This window comes from Anabrus simplex, chromosome 8, assembly GCF_040414725.1.
Source record: "Anabrus simplex isolate iqAnaSimp1 chromosome 8, ASM4041472v1, whole genome shotgun sequence".
Lineage (NCBI taxonomy): Eukaryota > Metazoa > Arthropoda > Insecta > Orthoptera > Tettigoniidae > Anabrus > Anabrus simplex.
This window is the reverse complement of record NC_090272.1, coordinates 148,188,855-148,209,518: the sequence shown is the minus strand read 5'-3', so window position 1 is coordinate 148,209,518 and position 20,664 is coordinate 148,188,855. Positions and strand designations below refer to the sequence as shown.

The following is a 20,664-nucleotide window of genomic DNA, read 5'->3' as shown; positions in this document are numbered from 1 at the left end:
CCAAAGTGCTCTAAATTCCTTAATACTCTAAATTCTTAAGCAATTCAGTACTTGACAATCGATGAAGTGACAGATAGTTTTTGTGCACATAATGAAGTTAGACACTGGACATGGAATATTGTTTAGAAAAGCTGTTTGAACTGTCACCTGCTATATTCAGTGAAGGTATCACAGCGACACAGGGTTTCAACCTCAACTATAGGCACCTATTTGAAAATTGTTATATTTTGACCTTTTTATGGGCTTCTTCAGTTTCAGTACAACCTTTTGAATAACTCTGTATGGGCCCGATTAAGAAAGTGAATAAATGTCATACAGTGAAAAACATATTTCTTGTAAATAAGAGGTCTAGTTACCTTAATAAAATATAGCCTTAAAAGTTCAATAATTGAAATAAACAAAACAAATTTTGATTGTTAATAAAATGATATGTACCGAGCTCGATAGCTGCAGTCGCTTAAGTGCGGCCAGTATCCAGTATTCAGGAGATAGTAGGTTCGAACCCCACTGTCGGCAGCCCTGAAAATGGTTTTCCGTGGTTTCCCATTTTCACACCAGGAAAATGCTGGGGCTGTACCTTAGTTAAGGCCACGGCCGCTTCCTTCCCACTCCTAGCCATTTCCTATCCCATCGTCGCCATAAGACCTATCTGTGTTGGTGCGACGTAAAGCAACTAGCCAAAATGATATGTAGGTCATTTCATAAGTGTTGTATCTTTCGAACATGAGGGAGCACAGTAAGCCCAGTTCTGTATATCCGTTTGAACCTTTGTCATGCTCTACTAAATGCCACCAACTGATGGTATCTGATGTACAATTTAAAAAAAAAAATACAAGTTGCTTTACGTCACACTAACACAGATAGGTCTTATAGCGACGATGGGACAGGAAAGGGCTAGGAGTGGGAAGGAAGCAACCATGGCCTTAAGGTACAGGTCCAGCATTTGCCTGGTGTACAAATGGGAGACCACAGAAAACCATCTTCAGGGCTGCCGACAGTGGGATTCAAAACCACTACCTCCTGAATACTGGATAATGGGTGCAGTTAAACAATGCAGCAATCGAGCTCAGGGATGTACAAAAATGATAGTATGGTGCCGGCCGTACTCCTGGATGAATGTAAGTAAAACTGAACAGTGGTTATTTAAGAAAACTGCAGTTCTCCTTCACAGAATTGCACATCGGCACCTTGCAGAGCTGAGAAGAATGTTAAATAAAGGTATTTTGCCATACCAAACTGTTGAGGCCTTCAAACGTAGACTCATAGCAACTGTTTATATCCTATATCCACTCAAACAGAGGTGCCATGGACTGTGCAGGAATTCTTCTATGTTGACGGTGCCTAAATTTTACTACACAAAGTGAAGATACAGAAGATTTGAGTTCATTTTGTGAATAATAAGACAATGATTTCTATTTACTTATCTTTCAATTGCTGCTTACCATTAAATGCTGTGCCGGGATGTAATTTGGTGCTGGTATTAGAAGCAAATTCCAGTGGCTTTCAAATGAAAGCTACTTTGTTGGAAGATACAACACAGTTGCCATGGCTTATTAAACAACCCTTGTATCAAATCAAATTAAGGAAATTCTTAAAAAAAATAACTTTTTACATTTTATGAGCACTTTTTATTTAGATAGAAAAAATAAATAAAACAAATTATGGTACATAATCCTGCCATACCAGTGCAGGAACATCAATTTTAGTAGTGGTATGACTTTTACTAGTTACAACGAGTGCCAATGGTTCACTTTGACTGCAACATATATGGACTTTTTCCTTTCTAGGTAAGATATTAAGTGACTTATTTATGGACAAAATTTCCACTGGGTACTCTGGCACCTGTACCAATCCATATGTACACATCTACAAATCAGATTAAAGAGATAGGTTTCATTCTAATATTAACCTATGCAAGGTCACTTACTAGATACCAGTATTTTATTAGTGCCTGTAAATCTGATTTATATTGATAATATATATAAAAATATATTTTTCCTGACCTGTCTAAAATTAATTTTATCAGTTAGGCTTGTCCATGAATAAACACAGAATCTCTCTGAATTCCTTACTGTAGGCAAAAATAAGAATGGTTGGCTTATTACATATAGCACTGAATATGTGTTGTGTTCTACACTGGTGGATTATGTATGCATGAGAATTGTTTGCATATGCTTGCAGATACAAATAATTCTTATGAACAGCTCTTTTGCTCCCTTTATATTCCATTATTAATTTCATGATGGAGACAGAGGTTTCTGGTTTCATCTAAATGAAATATTGCAAAAGTTTTGCATATCATTTCATTACTCCCAATCCATGGAGATAATATGCTTATATAGTACTTTTATTAATATATACATAAATACTTTTCTGTAACTGGATCTGGAAGGAATTGTTTAATGTATAGTAAATGGAAGTAGATTTTATAAAGAATATATTAACAAAGATTAAGGCCACAACAGCTGTCTTCAAAGTCTTCTACAACTAATGTTTGTAATGTTAAAACCAACTTCTATACAAAATATCTGTATATCAGTGAACCCTGATTTTCCAGTAAATAAAAGGCAGGAACTAACATTGCCTTTACACTCTGGTGTATACAAACATTATGCCATGCATGGGTTGGCTGATCTGTTACAAATACTAACTACAGACTAGATTGTTTATAGTAATAAGTGCTGTAGTTGGAAAAATATTTTTGTCTGTGCATGGAATAAATTCTTACTCACTGAACTGTTTAGTCTAGATTGGTCTCTTAGCATAACATTTCTTCAGGTTAGTAGGTTAGCAGTTTATCTCCTAAACAAGACAAGGTACATGATGAGAAAGTAATTCACAGAATTTTTACATCCTTGAAAATATTACTCATATAATGATTTTGAATTTTAATCCTTTGATGTGAAATTTTTAAGAACATCGGTTAAAAAGACAAGAAGAGATAGAATTCAAAATATTAAAATCAGAGAAGAGCTAAATATAGAACCATTCGTAAAGAAGATACAGAAAGCAAGACTGAGATGGTTCGGATATGTAAAAAGAATGGGAAAGGAATAGGTAGCAAGAAGGGAATTGAAAAGAGAAGTTAAGGGAAAGAGACCAGTTGGGAGACCAAGAAGAAGGTGGATGGATTAGATTTGGAAGGACATTAGAGAAGCTGGATTGGATGTGGCAGAAGTAGTGGAACAGGAAAAGTGGAAGGACAGAAAGGAGTGGAGGAGGCTTGTTAACCATACCCGGGCAACTGGAGTGGGACATTGATGATGATGATGATGATGATGATGATGATGATGATGATGATGATGATGATGATGATGCTGCTGATGATGATGATGTGAGGTATTGGAATGTGAGATACACTCCTTGAAAAATAAATTAATTAACTGGCTTCCTATCCTATAACTCTATTCACCCCTTATGATTATTAGTGTCTGTTAGTGTTTCATGCCTGCTATGGCATAGAATAGACTGTACAGCCAGTGACACAACACCAAGGGTTGGGCAGTCGTTAATAACCTGACTTTCTAAAGGGCCCAAGGCTCCAGGTGAAAATGCTCCTTTAGGTGGGTGCTGGTCCCTCATTGGAGAAAAGGTGTTAAAATCCATGATGCAGCATCTGTTCTCCAAGTTAGGGGTGGCCTCATTGAAATCTGGCAGTTAGGTACAAAATGCCTCAGGGTATGGTGAACTTACTGTAACAACAGCCAATATAAACCTTCAGAGTGAAACAGGAATGGTGATCAACGATCCACTGTCCAACTCAGGAGCTCCCTGGACAGGCATAATGAAATGAAGAAGAAGAAGAAATAAAATATATCTGTGCTGAATTTTTGGAGTGATACCATATTGAATAGATTTCAGCCAATAGTAGTAGTCGCTCAGGTAGGTAGGCTGGAAACATTTGCTCAGTTACTGAAATATTACTCTTGATGCTCGTTATTTAAAGGGGTCTAACATGGGGATCATGAGCCCTAATGGTACAAGGTGAAACTAAATGTAATAATAATTTAAATTTAAAATTTAATCACTGACTAGAATTTAAAATATTATGATGAAGAAAATGACTATGAATTTAAAATAATTAGCAGATCTAAATTGCAATGCCTTATTTTCTTATACAATTATTTAAAAAGTGATTAATAAGTATTAATATTGGAATAATGCATTGCATTTGAAATGAAATCATATTTAATTCAAATTAAAAGTAAAAAACACATTGAACAAACACAAAGACAGACTAAAACAGAACTAATAGAATTAAAAAGATAACAATAAAATGAAAATTAGAAACAAATAGAAAATTGACTTTTAAACACAATGAAACAGGCCACTATCCCTCATAAAATGGATGACAAGGTCTACTGACTGCTTGTCGTCTTGTACATATTACTCTAAAACATATATTTCTAAGAGCAGGATGGTGGGTCCCCAGCATTGACACTGAACACACCCCTCTCTCCTGTAATACAAGGTAAGATTTCAAAGATTCGCCTTCATAAATTGTGTACTTTAAGCTTAAGACCTATTCTGAAACAGGAGGACTTAATCAGTATAATTACTTAAACATTTATGGAAACTAGTAGCCTTTGTCAATACACTCACACACGTATTCATTACTGGCACAATTCACTGACTTCCATCATTTCCAACTACAGCACTATAAATGGCACAGATTTCTGTAACAAAAGACAAGAAACCTCTTTTTATCAGTGGTGATTATTCATTCAATGAATTTCAAAGTGATGTGGTCAAATGAAATTGTGTAAACAGCTTAGAATGCTTGGCATGTTCATAAATACAACCTTTCACTGATTCCTCATTTCTTTTTACAGCTGAGTTTGCTATTGTCGAATTTAAAACTTATCACAAGTAAAAAATAATGCCTTGTGATCACTACAATTTAATGTCCTCTGTGACCGAATAGTTCATACTGATTCAGCCTCACTGCCACCATACATGGCTTCTTCCAAGCAGAAGTGATGGTATTCAGCTACGATTTGGTTTACTAAAAGTCTATGTCCCAGTTTGAGAGTTCATCAGGAGGAATATCATTATCTTTTGGATAAGAATCAAAATTTGATGTATCAGTTGGTCCACGAATCTGTAACATAAAAAAGGTAAAAAGTGATTAGGTTTCTACACATCTGTTACAGAAAGCATTTGCAGAAAATACTTCATCCATACTCTAAAGCAGCGGTGGCCAAGACTTGCTTTCCTCACATGCTAATGTGCCCCAGGAGCACATCTAAATCAGGCTGACTCTCCAGCTATTTGCCAACATCACGATATTCAGTGAAAGTGTGTGTTTGTGTATATATGTGTGTGTGTGTCTGTGTGAGACACTCATGTATAATGAACATCGTAGCAGGTGGGGTTAAGTGGAAGGTATGATTATGCTAAACGTAAACTTGTGTTCTCGTCCCGAGGTAGTGCAGCTCTTTTCAGGCACATGTCCAATGGAGGTGAGCTGTATGTACCTTTTTTTTTTTTCCCTAGTGGTTTAACGTCGCACCAACACAGGTAAGTCTTATGGCGACGATGGGATAGGAAAGGCTTAGGGGTTGGTAGGAAGCGGCCATGGCCTTAATTAAGGTACAGCCCCAGCATTTGCCTGGTGTAAAAATGGGAAACCATGGAAAACCATCTTCAGGGCTGCCAACAGTGGGATTCGAACCCACTATCTCCCGGTTGCAAGCTCACAGCTGTGCACCAACCACATACCAGCCTTCCTATGCTTTTGCTGGTGAGATGTAGTGATTACAGTGCACTATGTCTTAATGGGATGGTCTAGAATAAATTTGTTACTTTCATTGACCTGTCTCAATCTCATCCTCGGCTTTGACGATATGAAAGTCACCAAGGTATGAGCGATGCTAATAATATCATTGCTTATGCAGCCAGTCACTGTTATGAGCTGTGTGAAAATATTGCTCATAGTGTAGGTTGGTGCATGCATTTCAGTGATCTCGGAAGTCTGATATGTATAGCAACTTCTGGTTCAGTGAGGAAAGCAAAGGGAAACTACCTCACTCCCCCAGTTATTCCTCTTCAGTGACACCTAGAGCTATCTATGACAGCTGTTGGTGGAGCTGTGGAGGATCAAACCAGCCTTCGTGCTGAATACCAAACATACAACACACAGCTCTCCTACCACTCTTAAATCTCTGGTGGTACCAGCAATCAAACCTGGCTCCCTGAGAGTGGCAGCTTATAATGCTACACTGTGGAGATGGGCATTGTGCTGAAATCAAACTGATGAAGTAAAAACCTTGTTTACAGTCTTCATAATCCAACAATTTGCTGACTTATATAAATTCCAACTACAGCACTAATGAAAGTAAATGACATAAATTTCTGGATATTATGCATTTGTGATTTTTCTAACCAAAGTCAAGAAACTTTTTTTCAACAATGATAATTATTCGTTTGTAGCCTCCATGGCTTGGGTGGTTGCGTGCCAGCCTCTCACCACTGGGTTCTGTGGTTCAAACCCTGGTCACACCATGTGAGATTTGTGCTGGACAAAGCTGAGGTGGGACAGGATTTTCTCTGGGTACTGCAGTTTTCCCTGTCACCTATCATTCCAGCAAACCTCTCAAATATCATTTCATTTCATCTGTCAGTCATTAATCATTGCCCCAGAGGAGTGCGATAGGCTTCAGCAGCCAGCACAGTTCCTATCCTTGCCGCTACATGGGGGCTTCATTCATTCCATTCCTGACCCAGTCAATTGACCAGAAACAGGTGGTGGATTTTCATTTCAACTATTCGTTCAATGTCTTTGACAAAAATAATATCTATTTTATAATAATAATACTTCACATGCAGGCACATGTAGGGTCTATTCACTCTTTTCAGCAATCCAAAGAATATAGTGACCTATGATGTGTCTGTTGGTATGATATTGGAAGTTGAGCAGGTTTTCTCATCCAGCTGGCCAAAGTACAAAAATGTTATTAACATAACATAACCATTTCATAGGCTTAAATTCAGCTGCCCCTAGTGCAGTTTATTCAAATTTCTCCATGTAGAAATTGGCTATGACTGGGCTTAGTAAGCTGCTCCACTGTGTCCATAGGTAATATGTCATTTGTAGGCAATGGTTGAAGATATGTTAGATATCAGCCTGCAATATATTGGCAGTGTAGGGAGTAGCATCACTCACCGATACTCTAGTGAACAGTGTCATGATGTTGAGACTTATTATTACGTCCGTGTCATTTATCTCCACCTCCTGATGAACTTGCACAAAGTGCGTGGAATTCATTATGTCAGAATAATTATGTAATTCTAATGTGGTGCTGTAATAGTTTTCCCAAACGCTTGTCTAGATTGTAGCTTGGAGAATCAATTACCAACTATTAACATGATGATGATGATGATGATGATGATGATGATGATGGTGGTGGCAAGGACTATTACTTATTGTGACTCATTAATTACTATGATCATATCTTTATGAGATCAGAAAAATTAGCTTCTCTACTACTTTTCAACAGATAAAAGTAACCTACAATTATCTGCATTAGTATGAACTTGCTGGAATATCACTATCGCATTTGCTATTATTTGTAAGATAATAAATATTCACCTCTATGGCCAGTGAGCTTAAGAAACCTAAACATGAATACGGTTCAATTTTATTTTCCATTGAAATGGTCAAATCAATTTAATATTATCAGTATACAAGAAACGTTGTCCAGCATTGTCTTCACTGATTGCCTTACTTACTGAACTATTGTATAACTGTAACACATGGATAAATATGTGAACATTTTGTTGTCACATTAATTAGCAAATCAAGTTAGTACTGATATGTATATAGGGTGGTGGAAACAATGTGAATCAGGTATGTGAACATTAGAGGGCGGGTCATAAGCAGAGAAATCAGCATCAAACACAAACACACCATTGGTTTCAGCCAGTATCACGGTAGCATATTTGTTTTGGCCCAATCCTATCAGGTCCGAGGTCTGTATTCAAAATTTTATTTTTTGACTGGTGCTCTCATGCCTGTCTTAAGCCATGTACAGGTTCAGCAATGCCACCTTGCAAAAGCCCATTTCAATTTGTCTGTGAAGCAATCTGATTGGTCAACTTTAGCAGCTGATAAAATGATAATGGTTCAAGATATTGAATGATTTCTTGCAAATTATTTTATCAGCATGACCAATGCTCTAACATTCATATACCCGGTTCACGCTGTGTCCAACCACCCTGTACTATATACATTTTTAGATTAATTTATCTGTAAAATAACTAAATTATTTGTTATTAATGGAAATGTACAACAAGTGCAAATCAAGTGATAGAAAGATAGGAACATCAAAAGGAACACATTATAATATGATATATGCAATGACTGCAGTGTGGGAAGAGGGAGAAAGGAAATATGAAAGGAGAAAAACAATTTCCACTTCTTCATGTACTGCCATCTTCAGAGAGTTTGGCTCTCCCTTCATCAAGCTCAGTAGTTCCCTCTGTGGATCAGTGGTAGAGTGTCTGTCTCCGGATGCCAAGAGAGTGGGTTCAAACTCGGCAGAGTTAGTTAGATTTTTGAAGGGCGGGAAAAAGTCCTTTCCACACTCCATGTTGTGCGATGTTGGCATGTTAAAGACCTCTGATGACACATTTGGTGTTTACCTGACAAAATTAATTAAAACTCAGCCATAGAGATCTAAGAGAGATTCAGTTCAGTTTGCCATCTACTAGGCCTAGAGTAAAACAAAACATCGAAATTGATGAGCAAGCAGCCAGATGGCATCATATTAAAATGCTTGCACACTGTAGCTGAGGCCATATCACCATCATCATCATCATCATCATCATCATCATCATCATCATCATCATCATCATCAAGCCTGCTTCTTCTACATCCAATTCTTCTCATCCCCAATGAGTTCTGCTCCCCAGATTCATGAGGAACTTAGCAGATCATCAGTCTTGATGTGGGAAGTATAAGATAAGAAGAAAGCCAGATAAAAGCAGGAAAAGGAAAGAGATAAAATGATACAGATAAATACAGGTGTTAAAGGACTAGGAACACTGGAGTGCCTGCCTGGTGGCCATGATCGTTAAGGCGTTGAAGTCTAAATTGTCCACACCGAGTTTAGCTGGTTCGAGTCCCGTTGGTCGAAAAAAATGTTACCATCAGAATGTTGGGTAAGGGAGATGGTGGTATACAATTTCTAATCACTAGATTGCGTGCCAAAACCCTGGATTAAATTCCAAATCTCTCTGCAGTGTTCATATGGAGTGAGGGCATTGATGGTGATTCGTCCGTTGGATGGGGACGTTAAGCCTTGAGCAGACCCCTTGGTGCTATTTGACAGAAGTAGGCTACGTACCAGTACCGGGTTTCACTCTCTCCATTCTTACTATCATAATCATGTCTTTCATTTCATCTCATTAACTCCTCTGATGAGATTGACGTCAGAAAGAGCATCCGGTCATAAAAACCCCCCCACAACAGACTGATTCATCTCACTTCACCTCATACCGACCTCGTAGAGAAACAGGACAAGGGTTGGACAAACACAAAAGGACTAGGAACGTAGGAACACTGGAAAGACACAAAAGAAGCAAAGGAACTCAACAAGTCAACATAAGTTAATGGAAAGAAACAAACAAGTACAAATCAAGTGATATATAGAAAGGTAAGAACATCAAAAGGAACATGCAGTAAGTTAAACACAGTGTCAAATAAGTATTGGAAAGGGGCAGACAATTGTCAAATCAAGTCATAATTAGATACCGTAGATAGGAGGACAAATTGGGGCAAATATTCGTTTATAGGAAGGGGAGTTAGGGATTGGAATAACTTACCAAGGGTGATGTTCAATAAATTTCCAATTTCTTTGCAATCATTTAAGAAAAGGCTAGGAAAACAACAGATAGGAAATCTGCCACCTGGGCGACTGCTCTAAATGCAGATCAGTAGTGACTGATTGATTGATTTCAAGAAAAGGAACAGAAAATAGGACGAACATAAAGGCAGATCAGTGTTTGAAGAGGGAGCAACAGAAAGAGACAAGGATAAACATGAAAACACAAAAGGATGAAGACAATCTCCATATCTCCATACAATGCCATTTACAAATATATAGGCTCTCTCCTGATCAATCCCAGTTCTTCTACATCCATCTCTTCTCAGCCCCCGACAAGCTTGTTTCTGCTTCCCAGCTTCATTAGGAGGGTGGACATCAACCATCTTTACAGATCTTCAGCCTCGATATGGAGGTGTAGGATAAGAACAAAGCCTGTTGGATAAGTACAGGAAAAGAGAAGAAACACAAGACAGGTATAAGTGGTAAAAGATTATGAACACAGGACAAACACAAAAGGAGAAAAGAATCCCAACAGGAAAATGTCTTCTCTTTCTGTTGCTCCCTCTTCACACACACTGATCTGCCTTTATGTTAGTCCTGTTTTTGTGTTCCATTTCTTGTTCCTCCTATCTGTCTATACAGGGTGTATCAGAACTATTCCAACAAAAAATTCATCGATGCTCTTTGTGTTATGTTAAGAAGGATGCTGCAATAGGATTGGTGGAGAAAAATTTTCTTTTCAGAAAAATGAGTTAATTTGTTATTTCCAGGTGTGCATTTCAAACCGACGAACTTGCCATATTTGCTATGCCGGAGAGCTAGCCATTGCCTGTTGTTGTGTGTCTGAGAAGGAAAGGGAGGGGAAGTGGAAAGTTGGAGACAGAGGTTATGCTCACTGAGAATGCACAAGTTTCTCATTTGTTTCACATAGTCACTTCCCAGCCCCAGCAGACAGTGTAGAGTTTGATCTGCAACAAATTGACTACTATGCGAACCCCATAGAAAGAGATTAACTTGTACCAAGAATACAGGCAGCTTTCCAGGTCATTCACGACACACCATGCATCCTGAATGGAGTCTAAATGTCACTAGTACACTGTTGTGAACTGTGCTCTGAAGTAGGAGGGGAGCATGTTGAACATCTACTTTATTCAAACCATTGAACATATTGTTTCCTTTGTTCAGTATTTAATTCTATTTACAGTGTTGTGAGTGAAGGAATATACAATCGTGGGGCAGCAGCATTGCATCTTTGAGCATGTTAATAATAAAGAACGTTACTGCGACCAACAGACAAGAGGAGAAACAATCTGGTGCATTCCTTGACTGACAGATGTGGCTTAATTTTGGTTTGTTCTTGTACTGTGTATGCAGTTATGGCTGTTTAATAAGTGAACTGTGGATATTGCCTGTAAGAGAAAAGGACAATCCTCTGTAAGTTGAACGAGGAAACTTGTGCATACGCGCGGAGCATTATCTCAGTCTCTATCATACACTCCACTTCCCCTCTCTCCCCTTCTCTACCCTGAAGCATGGCAGCAGCTTGTACTCTGACATACAAATACGGTGAGTTCATCAATTTGAATCATATGCCCGGAAGTAACAAAATAACCTCATTTCCTTGAAAAGAGAAATTTTCTCTGCCAATTCAATTGCACCATCATTTTTAACAAAACAAGAAGAGCATCACTGGATGTTTTTGTCAATATAGTTCTGATACTCCCTGTATATGACTTGACAGTGAGAAGTAAGTGCAGGAGAAATGGCAAGAAAACATAGAAGAACAAGTACAATTTCCACTCCTTCATTCAATACCATCTTGAAATACATTGGCTCTCTCCTTTGTGCTTTTGTGTTTTCTTTCTACCTCTCCCTCTTTCCACACTAATCTGACACCATGCATTTATCCTATTATGTATTTGTTTCAATGTTCTTGTCTTTCCTTGTTAATATCCTTTGTATTTTGCTGCTTGCAAGGACTGAACTGGAATCATGTTAGTTAAGAGTAGAGGATGATCATAGCCATATTCTCTATACAGTTTGACTAACTTTTACTTTTGAAGAACAGCAAGACAATAAAGTGAATATGTTGGTTACTAAATAATATACACCTCGAAAATGTTTGGAATATAATGGGATTTGGAATGTTATATGGTAAAGCATATGTAGTTCTGTTGTAAGTGGTACAGAGCACTGTTTACACACAAGTAATTCAATTGCTTCTTTACAATACAGCAGATGTCACTGCCTACAGTCTGTCTTAGGTCTGGGGTGAACTATGCCATTTGAGGTGAAGACTTTTAGTAGTATATACAGTACAGTATGAGCTTCAGGTAGTGTTTAGGATTCATATGCATATTTTCCAGTTTGACTAACCTAGAATCGTGTATTGATTCACGGTGGACATACAAAGGCAGCAGTATTACTCTAACTTAAAACTAATTCCTGTATTGAAAATTGCAAAACATGAGGAAAATTTATATTCATATTAAATATTTTAAAAATAAAATAGGTGCATGCTAAAACACAATTAGATGGAGGAGTCATTTAGTAGTATCATGTAGTATGATGAAAGTCAGAATGAGTCTGACATTGAACAGTTTTATGTAATAAATGACATGATAAAGTAATCAAAAGATTCTTCTGTAACTTAGAAAAATTTTCACATAAAAGTATTGACAGCTACGGTAATTACGATGAACTACGATAAACTTGTTGTTCCACTTCATATAAAAACTTCTAGGATGTTAGAGTTAATACAAGGACAAACATGTTACCGACTTAGTGTCAACTTAGCCAGTGCACAGACATGATATGATGCAAAGATAGAGCTGTTGAAAATTTCATATCTCTCAACATGACCTGACAGCAGTTCAACTTCACTCAACGGTCTGGCTGGCATTGAAATAAATTTGATCTACATTTGTAAATTTTAACATCTTAGAAGATTTTATGTGAAGGGGAACACAATTTTAATGAACTAGCTATCAATAATTATTTTACGTGAAACAAACTTTAAGGAACAGAAGAAACTTTTAATTACATTATCACTGTAATTTATTAAATAAAACTGTTCAAAGTCACACTTCATCATACTACATCAAGCGACTCTTTCATCTCACAGTGTTTTAGCCACATAGGAAAATGAACCTTAAATACATTATACTCTAGGAGTGGGTAAATATGTCATGCAAACATACAATGAACTCAATGAAAATTGTTCTGATGGACTGTATATCAGTATGTGGCTGGGAGTCGTGACCAGTCTTAAGGCAAATAATGGATAGGAAGAGCATTGTCACATTTGGGGTTTTGGTATAGGTGTGACGATATCACATGAATGTAAATTTTACTTGTGTTTTGCAATTTTCAATACACTAGAGTCCCATTAATCCGAAAGTCCGGTTAATCCGAACTGAAATATTCAATTTTTTAAACATTCTCATTATTGAAATGAAAGAATATAGTATAGAATACAGACTTACTTGCATTTCATTAGTCATATTTTACTAGAATAACTTAATGTAAACATAATTACACATCATAAACCATCAAATACGGGTCGTATATCTTTACGAAGTGTGTTAGTTTCTTTTGCCGTAGTGATTGGAACCTACTCGAAGATGCAGTGTTAAACCAGAAAAATTTTCACATAAAAGTATTGACAGCTACGGTAATTACGATGAACTACGATAAACTTGTTGTTCCACTTCATATAAAAACTTCTAGGATGTTAGAGTTAATACAAGGACAAACATGTTACCGAGATAAACATCACATCAGTGGGCATAGCAGGGGAGTGTTGCTCGACGTAGCGTACGGCAAGGTTAGTTCTAAGGCGGCCACGGCATCTGAATGGGACACTAGTTGTTCATTGTGGTCTTCTTCGTCGTCACTCTGTTCCTCATCAATTCCAGATTCTTTTTCCACCATAGCTACAATTTCTTGGTCTGTTTGTAATTGATGACAGTCAGCTTCCATCGAATTGCTATTAAATAAACATCACAAGCAGCTCTTCGCATCCCAGGCACAATGCAAAGTGTAACCCGTTACTGTTTAGGAAACAAGTTTAACCTAGTTTTAGTTGTTTTCTCCTCTACGGGTTCTTAACTACCCTACTGTAATTTTATACAGTATTTTATTGACGTAACTGCTAAAGAATGGACATTTCAAATTACAGTATATACTGTATTGTAGAAACTATTTTCCTCAGACAGTTGAGGCGCTGGCTTTCTGACCCCAACTTGAAAGGTTCGATCCTGGCTCAGTTCGGTGGTATTTGAAGGTGATCAAATACGTCAACCTCGTGTAAGTAGATTTAGTGGCACGTAAAAGAAATCCCGTGGGAGAACATCCCGGCACCTAGGCGTCTCCGGAAACCATGTTAGCGAGACGAAAAACAATAACATTATTATTAGAAAATATCTTCCGGTTAATCCGAAAATGTCGTAATTCGAACAGACTCCGGTCCCAATTAGTTTGGATTAACGAGACTCTACTGTACATTAATTATAAGTTTAAGTTATTCTAGATAGGTGAAGATGGCCTAATGAGGCCAAAACATTTACAGTTGTTTTTAGTATGATGTTTTTACAATTTTGAATTGTAAATAAACTTACGTGTATTGACTAGGTGGAACAAGTATACTAGTTTTTTCAGCTTGTATAAAAGCAGCAGTATCATGCACCACAGAGGTAACACAAATGCAGTGTTAAAAATGAGGAAAAGATACTGTGAGACTAATGATGTGACTGACAGACTGAGGGAAGGTCAACCAAGGTTGACAACTCCGCATGAAGATCGGTATATCCATGTAACAGCACAGAGGAGACGAACTTCGACTGCTCAACAATTACAAGATTACTTGAGGGCAACCAGGGTCCATGTATCTGTACAAACTGTACACAATCAGCTACATAGTGTCCAATTAAGGTAGTTTCAAGTGATTCAATGCATACCACTAGAGAATCATCATCGTACTGAGAGGCTGTCCAACATCTTGATAGGGGTTTGGATGAATGGTGTAGTATCATGTTTGCAGATGAAACATGGATATCACATAGGCCAGAAACACGACGGCAAAGACTGTGGAGATGTAAAGGATGTAGTAGCAAGTACCTGCATGCTCAAGAGGTGCATGCATTTGGAGGTGGTGAAGTAAAGTTTTGGGTTGGGGTTACGCATAGCCGCCATATATCTTTGATACCAATTCGAGGGACATTAACTGCCTAGTGGTATACAGATGAAATTCATTGACCGTTTGTACAACCCATTGAGGATGAATAGGAATGCTGAATTCTCTTTTGTCGATAACAATGCTCGCTCTCATCAAGGTGCATCAGTGAGGAACTTCATGAAAGAGGCGGGTAACAACCATATGGATTGGACAGTGAATTCATGGGACGCGAACTGCATTGAGCATGCATGTGACAGGTTGTAAACAGCTGTTCTTTTTATTGTCCACAACCTCAACAGATACATTTGGACCTCATTGGAGTTCTCCAGGTGAAATAGGACCTTCCTCTAGATGACATCAATGTACTGATTGCAAACATGCTACAGTGTGCCGGAGACCTGAACAATGCCGGAGAAGAAAAACATTTGAGATTGTGAAAGTTCCAGGTTGTGTGTCATTGTAATACAATAAACATTATGTATGCTCTCTCACTCTGTAAATGCTGGTCACATGGTCTTTCAAGGCCAAATGCCATCAGTAGCATTTAAAAAAATCATTATTGCATTGTATCCTTGATATTCCAATTTTTTTTTGCAGTGTACATAGTCACTCTGCATTAATTTACCTCAACTTTGGATTCAAATTCAGATCTACTATATAACACAAAATGTTGACCTACAACCCAAGTCAAAATCACCCTAAAAGAATTACTGTCTTATGTATGCCAGGACCTCAAATATTTGTTACACATATTGTTCTTACTTGCTGAATGATGGGAGGAATGAGAGTTCTCTGCTTCAAGCCATCCCAGTCAAATCCTTGAAACCACCTGTTGAGGAAACAAAAACCATTAATCTATATTGAAATTTATTTTTATGGGACAAGGAATGTGATGGTTTACAAGGAATACACATTTTTTAAAAAATTCTGGATTACCTACCATAAATTTTGCACACATCTGTTATGTACCTAATCATGCAAGTGAATATGACCTAAATATTCAAATATGACACAAAAAGACAAAAATAGATGCTAATTAATTTATGTACAAAAATGTGATCTTATAGTTTAATTAATTCACATACAACTAACTTCTCATAATCATTACTGGTTACATGCCATTTTTATCATCTATCAGAAAGTTCTTTTTCTACTTCACCTTCATCTATAGCAAGTTATGAACCCTGAAAAGTAATAAAACAAAGTAATAAAATAATTGTTATAACAATCAGAGACAAAATACTTGGCTAGTGTCTAATCAGAAAATTATTTACAAACATGAGAATAAAATATCCGTACCCAGCATTATTTCTCACTGTCAATGAAATTACACTGGATAATCACATGCATTTTCAACATGGCAAACTGGAAGCCTCTTAGGTTGTCAGATAAGATGTTTTTATACCTGGAGAAAATCCGTTCAACATTACACCATGTTATGGGAGCAAATTTTAATATTGTTATTTCATCTTCGGAAAATTCTGGTTCAGAATCCTCAAGGCAGCTGGGGTTGATAAGATTCCTGGGCTATGGATTGGGATATAGTGCCATATCTGAAATACCTATTTGATTACTGTTTGCATGAAAGAATGGACAGTTGCAATGTTAACCCTAGTGTACAAGGCAAAGAGTCACAAATATAAAGCAGAAAATTACAGGCCAGTCAGCTTGATGTAGTTTGTAAGCTCTGAGAAAGCATTCTTTCTGATTATATTAGACACATTTTACCAAATTACTAACTGGTTTGATAGAAGGCAGTTTGGGTTTAGGAAAGGTTATTCCAGTGAAGCTCAATTTGTAGGATTCCAGCAAGATATAGCAGATATTTTATATCCAAGAGGTCAAATGGACTGTATTACTACTGACCTATCCAAGGATTTGGATAGGGTAGATCAGTGGTTCCCAACCTCGGGGCGATCGCCCCCAAGTGGGCGATTTGGGTTATCAGGGGGCCAATAAATAACTGGGGGCGATTTGTTGTTGCTCAGCGTGGCCGACTGGTGACTCAACCCCCTCCTCCTCCTGCCATCGAAATACACTTGCCATTGACCTACATTCGTCTTCAGTCTCAACTAGCCTTTGTGTGCCTCACCATCAGTTTTTGTGCATGTCTTTTCTGTTTTTGTGTGTTTGTTTTAAAGTGTAGAAGTTCATGCACAATGGATTCAAAACCGAAGAAGTGTCGTCAATACTCAGCTGAGTATTTAAAATTTGGTTTTATCGCATCACCGCAAAATGTGCAGTTTCCACATTGTCTTTTGTGCGATAAAACATTTACTAGTAATGAAGCCATGAATCACGAACGAAAGATCATTTTTCAAGAGTATACAGTGATAAAGTGAGTAACACTTAGTTGTTTTCAACACCTCAAAGCTGATAAACGGCCTAATGTGAGTGAATTATTTAAAAAACGAGCAACCGATCTTGACAAAGGTCTTCTTGCTTCTTACGAGATGCCTTTTTTTGATCGCTAAATGTGGTAAACCTCACACAATTGGCGAAACTCTTGTTTCACCGGCTACCAAAAAATGTTGAAATCATGCTAGGCAAGGGCCCTAGTAATAAGTCAATCAATTCCTTTGAACAGCAATACTGGTTCCAAGCGAATTGACGGACGTTGAATCCAAACTCACCAATAGGTTGAAAAAATAAATTTGCATTGCAGATTGATGAATCAACTGTGATTGATAACAAAGCAATTTTATTAGCTTATGTGAGTTTTATCAATGAACAAAAGGAAATTACCGAGGCAATGATGTTTGCTAGAACTTTGATCACTCGTGCGAAGGGATCGTCGATTTTTAAAGTGGTGCAAAATATTTTGGGGAAAAAGAGATTCCCCTAACAAATGTGAGCGCTTGTGCAACATACGCTGCTTCTGCCATGTCAGCTTGTCATGCTGGGTTTCTCACTATTCACTGTGTCATTCATCGTCAACACTTAGCTCCAAAAAATTGAGTAGTGTCCTGCATGAAACCCTGCAACTGGTTATGAAGGAAGTGTAGGTGGTAAGACTGGTAGGGGTAGACCAAGGTATGAATATGACAAGCAGATTAGAGCAGATGCAGGATGCAATAGTTAGATTAGGAAATGAAGTCTTAAAGGAAGTAGATGAATTTTGTTACTTGGGTAGTAAAATAACTAACGATGGCAGAAGTAAGGAGGACATAAAATGCAGACTAGCACAAGCAAGGAAGAGCAACAACATCAAAGCTAATTCCCTCAACGAACGTCTGTTCGGACAACTTTGCCATGAAAACGATGAGGAATTCGAAAACTTGCTTCTACATACGACCGTGAGGTGGCTTTCTAAAGGAAACTGTTTGTGCCGTTTCTTTGAATTATTTGACACGGTTACTGAGTTTCTTGACACATCTGATCCTGTTTTAAGTGAGAATTTGAAGCAACGCAACTTGGAACTTGCGTACTTTACAGACATTTTTGAAAAAATAAACGAAGTCAATAATATAAGGCTTCAAGGAACAAGATGAACCTTATCAAGGCCAAATGAATTATTTTATCATTCTTTGCCAAGTTTGATATTGACAAAGTAAATATTAGCCGTAAAAAGCTGATTCAGTTTCTGACCCTTAAAAAGTGTTCAGTGTTGGATAACGAGACTCCTGAAGTCCCAGAAGACAAAATCCTAATTTTTACTGATCACCTTGACCAGTTAAAAACTGACATGGAATCAAGATTTGAATATTTGACCAAGTTACAAATTCCGGATTGGATTCTAGATCCATCCTCATTTAAAGCTGTGGATAAGCTTCATAACTCTTTGCAGATGGAGTTTCTGGATCTGAAGTATGACTGTGAGGCAAACATTATTTTCAAGCAGAGCGGTTATGAGTTAGCCTGAGTGAAGCTACAACTTATCTAGAACTGTGGGGAAAACCTGAACCACTTCTCATCTCGTTCTTGGAGTGCAGACGAATGAAGGCAGGTGATGCAGGAAATATTAGATTTAGAAATGTTAAAGGAAGTAGATGAATATTGTTACTTGGGTAGTAAAATAACTAACAATGACAGAAGTAAGGAGGACACAAAATGCAGACTAGCACAAGCAAGGAAGAACTTTCTTAAGAAAGCAATTTACTCACTTCAAACGTTGATATAGGAATTAGAAAGATGTTTTTAAAGACTTCCGTGTGGAGCGTAGCATTGTATGGAAGTGAAACAGGATGATAACTAGCTCAGAAAGAAAGAGAATAGAACCTTTTGAAAAGTGGTGTTACAGAAGAATGTTGAAGGTGAGATGGATAGATCGAATCATGAATGAAGAGATACTGAATGGAATTGGTGAGAGGAGATCGATTTGGCTAAATTTGACGAGAAGAAGAGATAGAATGATAGGACACATCATAAGACACCCACGACTTGTTCAGTTGGTTTTTGAAGGAAGTGTAGGTGGTAAGAATGGTAGGGGTAGACCAAGGTATGAATATGACAAGCAGATTAGAGCAGATGTAGGATGCAATAGTTACATAGAAAGGAAAAGGTTAGCACAGGATAGGTTGGCATGGAGAGTTGCATCAAACCAGTGTATGGACTGATGATTCAAACACACAACTGAAGTTTCTAACATGTAAATTGAGTATTTGCAGTAAGTTAAGCGTTTAGACAGATTTTACAGAATTAATTTTTAAGTGTATATAACCTGTATCGATGGGACTTTTAGAGAGAGTTTCCAGTGAACTGATAGTGCTGTTGATGCTACTATCGAGTAGTTTTTAAGGATCAGGCTAACAGATGGTGCTGAAATGAAAACAAATTAGTATTTCCCATCATATCACATTTTTTAAGCAGGTTCAGGATATGGAAAGTGAATGGGTGGCATATAAGGATGCTGTAGTAGAAACAGCAAGGGAATGCCTAGGAGCAACTGTGTGTAAAGATAGGAAAAGGTGAACATCTTGGTGGAATGATGAAGTGAGAGCAGCTTGTAAACATAAAAAGAAGGCTTATCAGAAATGGCTCCAAACAAGGGCCAAGGCAGACAGGGATTTGTACTTAGATGAAAGAAACAGAGCAAAACAAATAGTTGTTTAATCCAAAAAGAAGTCGTGGGAAGATTTTGGTAATAACCTGGAAAGGCTAGGTCAAGCAGCAGGGAAACCTTTCTGGACAGTAATAAAGAATCATAGGAAGGGAGGGGAAAAGGAAATGAACAGTGTATTGAGTAATTCAGGTAAACTCATAATAGATCCCAGTGAATCACTGGAGGGGTCGAGGGAATATTTTGAACATCTTCTCAACATCAAAGGAAATCTTCCTGGTGGTGTTGCGAACAGCCAAGCTCTTGGGGAGGAGGAAAATGATGTCGGTGAAATTACGCTTGAGGAAGTGGAAAGGACGGTAAATAAACTCCATTGGCATAAAGCAGCAGGAATAGATGAAATTAGACCTGAAATGGTGAAGTATAGTGGGAAGGCAGGGATGAAATGGCTTCATAGAGTAATAAAATTAGCATGGAGTGTTGGTAAGGTACCTTCAGATTGGACAAAAGCAGTAATTGCACCTATCTATAAGCAAGGGAACAGGAAGGATTGTAACAACTATCGAGGTATCTCATTGATTAGTATACCAGGCAAAGTATTCACTGGCATCTTGGAAGGGAGGGTGCGATCAGTCGTTGAGAGGAAATTGGATGAAAACCAG

General features: G+C 37.7%; 1 protein-coding gene across 1 annotated transcript in view; it reads right to left on the bottom strand.

Moving 5' to 3' along the window:
* Positions 1 to 4,677: 4,677 nt before the first annotated feature.
* Positions 4,678 to 20,664, bottom strand: part of LOC136878905 (cGMP-dependent protein kinase, isozyme 1) — a 759,217-nt gene continuing 743,230 nt past the window's right edge. The window contains exons 13-14 of the mRNA XM_067152503.2: positions 15,766 to 15,832; positions 4,678 to 5,101 (exon numbers count right to left, since the gene is read on the bottom strand). Of these exons, the coding sequence (XP_067008604.2) occupies positions 5,006 to 5,101; positions 15,766 to 15,832 (163 nt within the window). The 3' untranslated portion in view covers positions 4,678 to 5,005. The remainder of the gene's footprint in view (positions 5,102 to 15,765; positions 15,833 to 20,664) is intronic.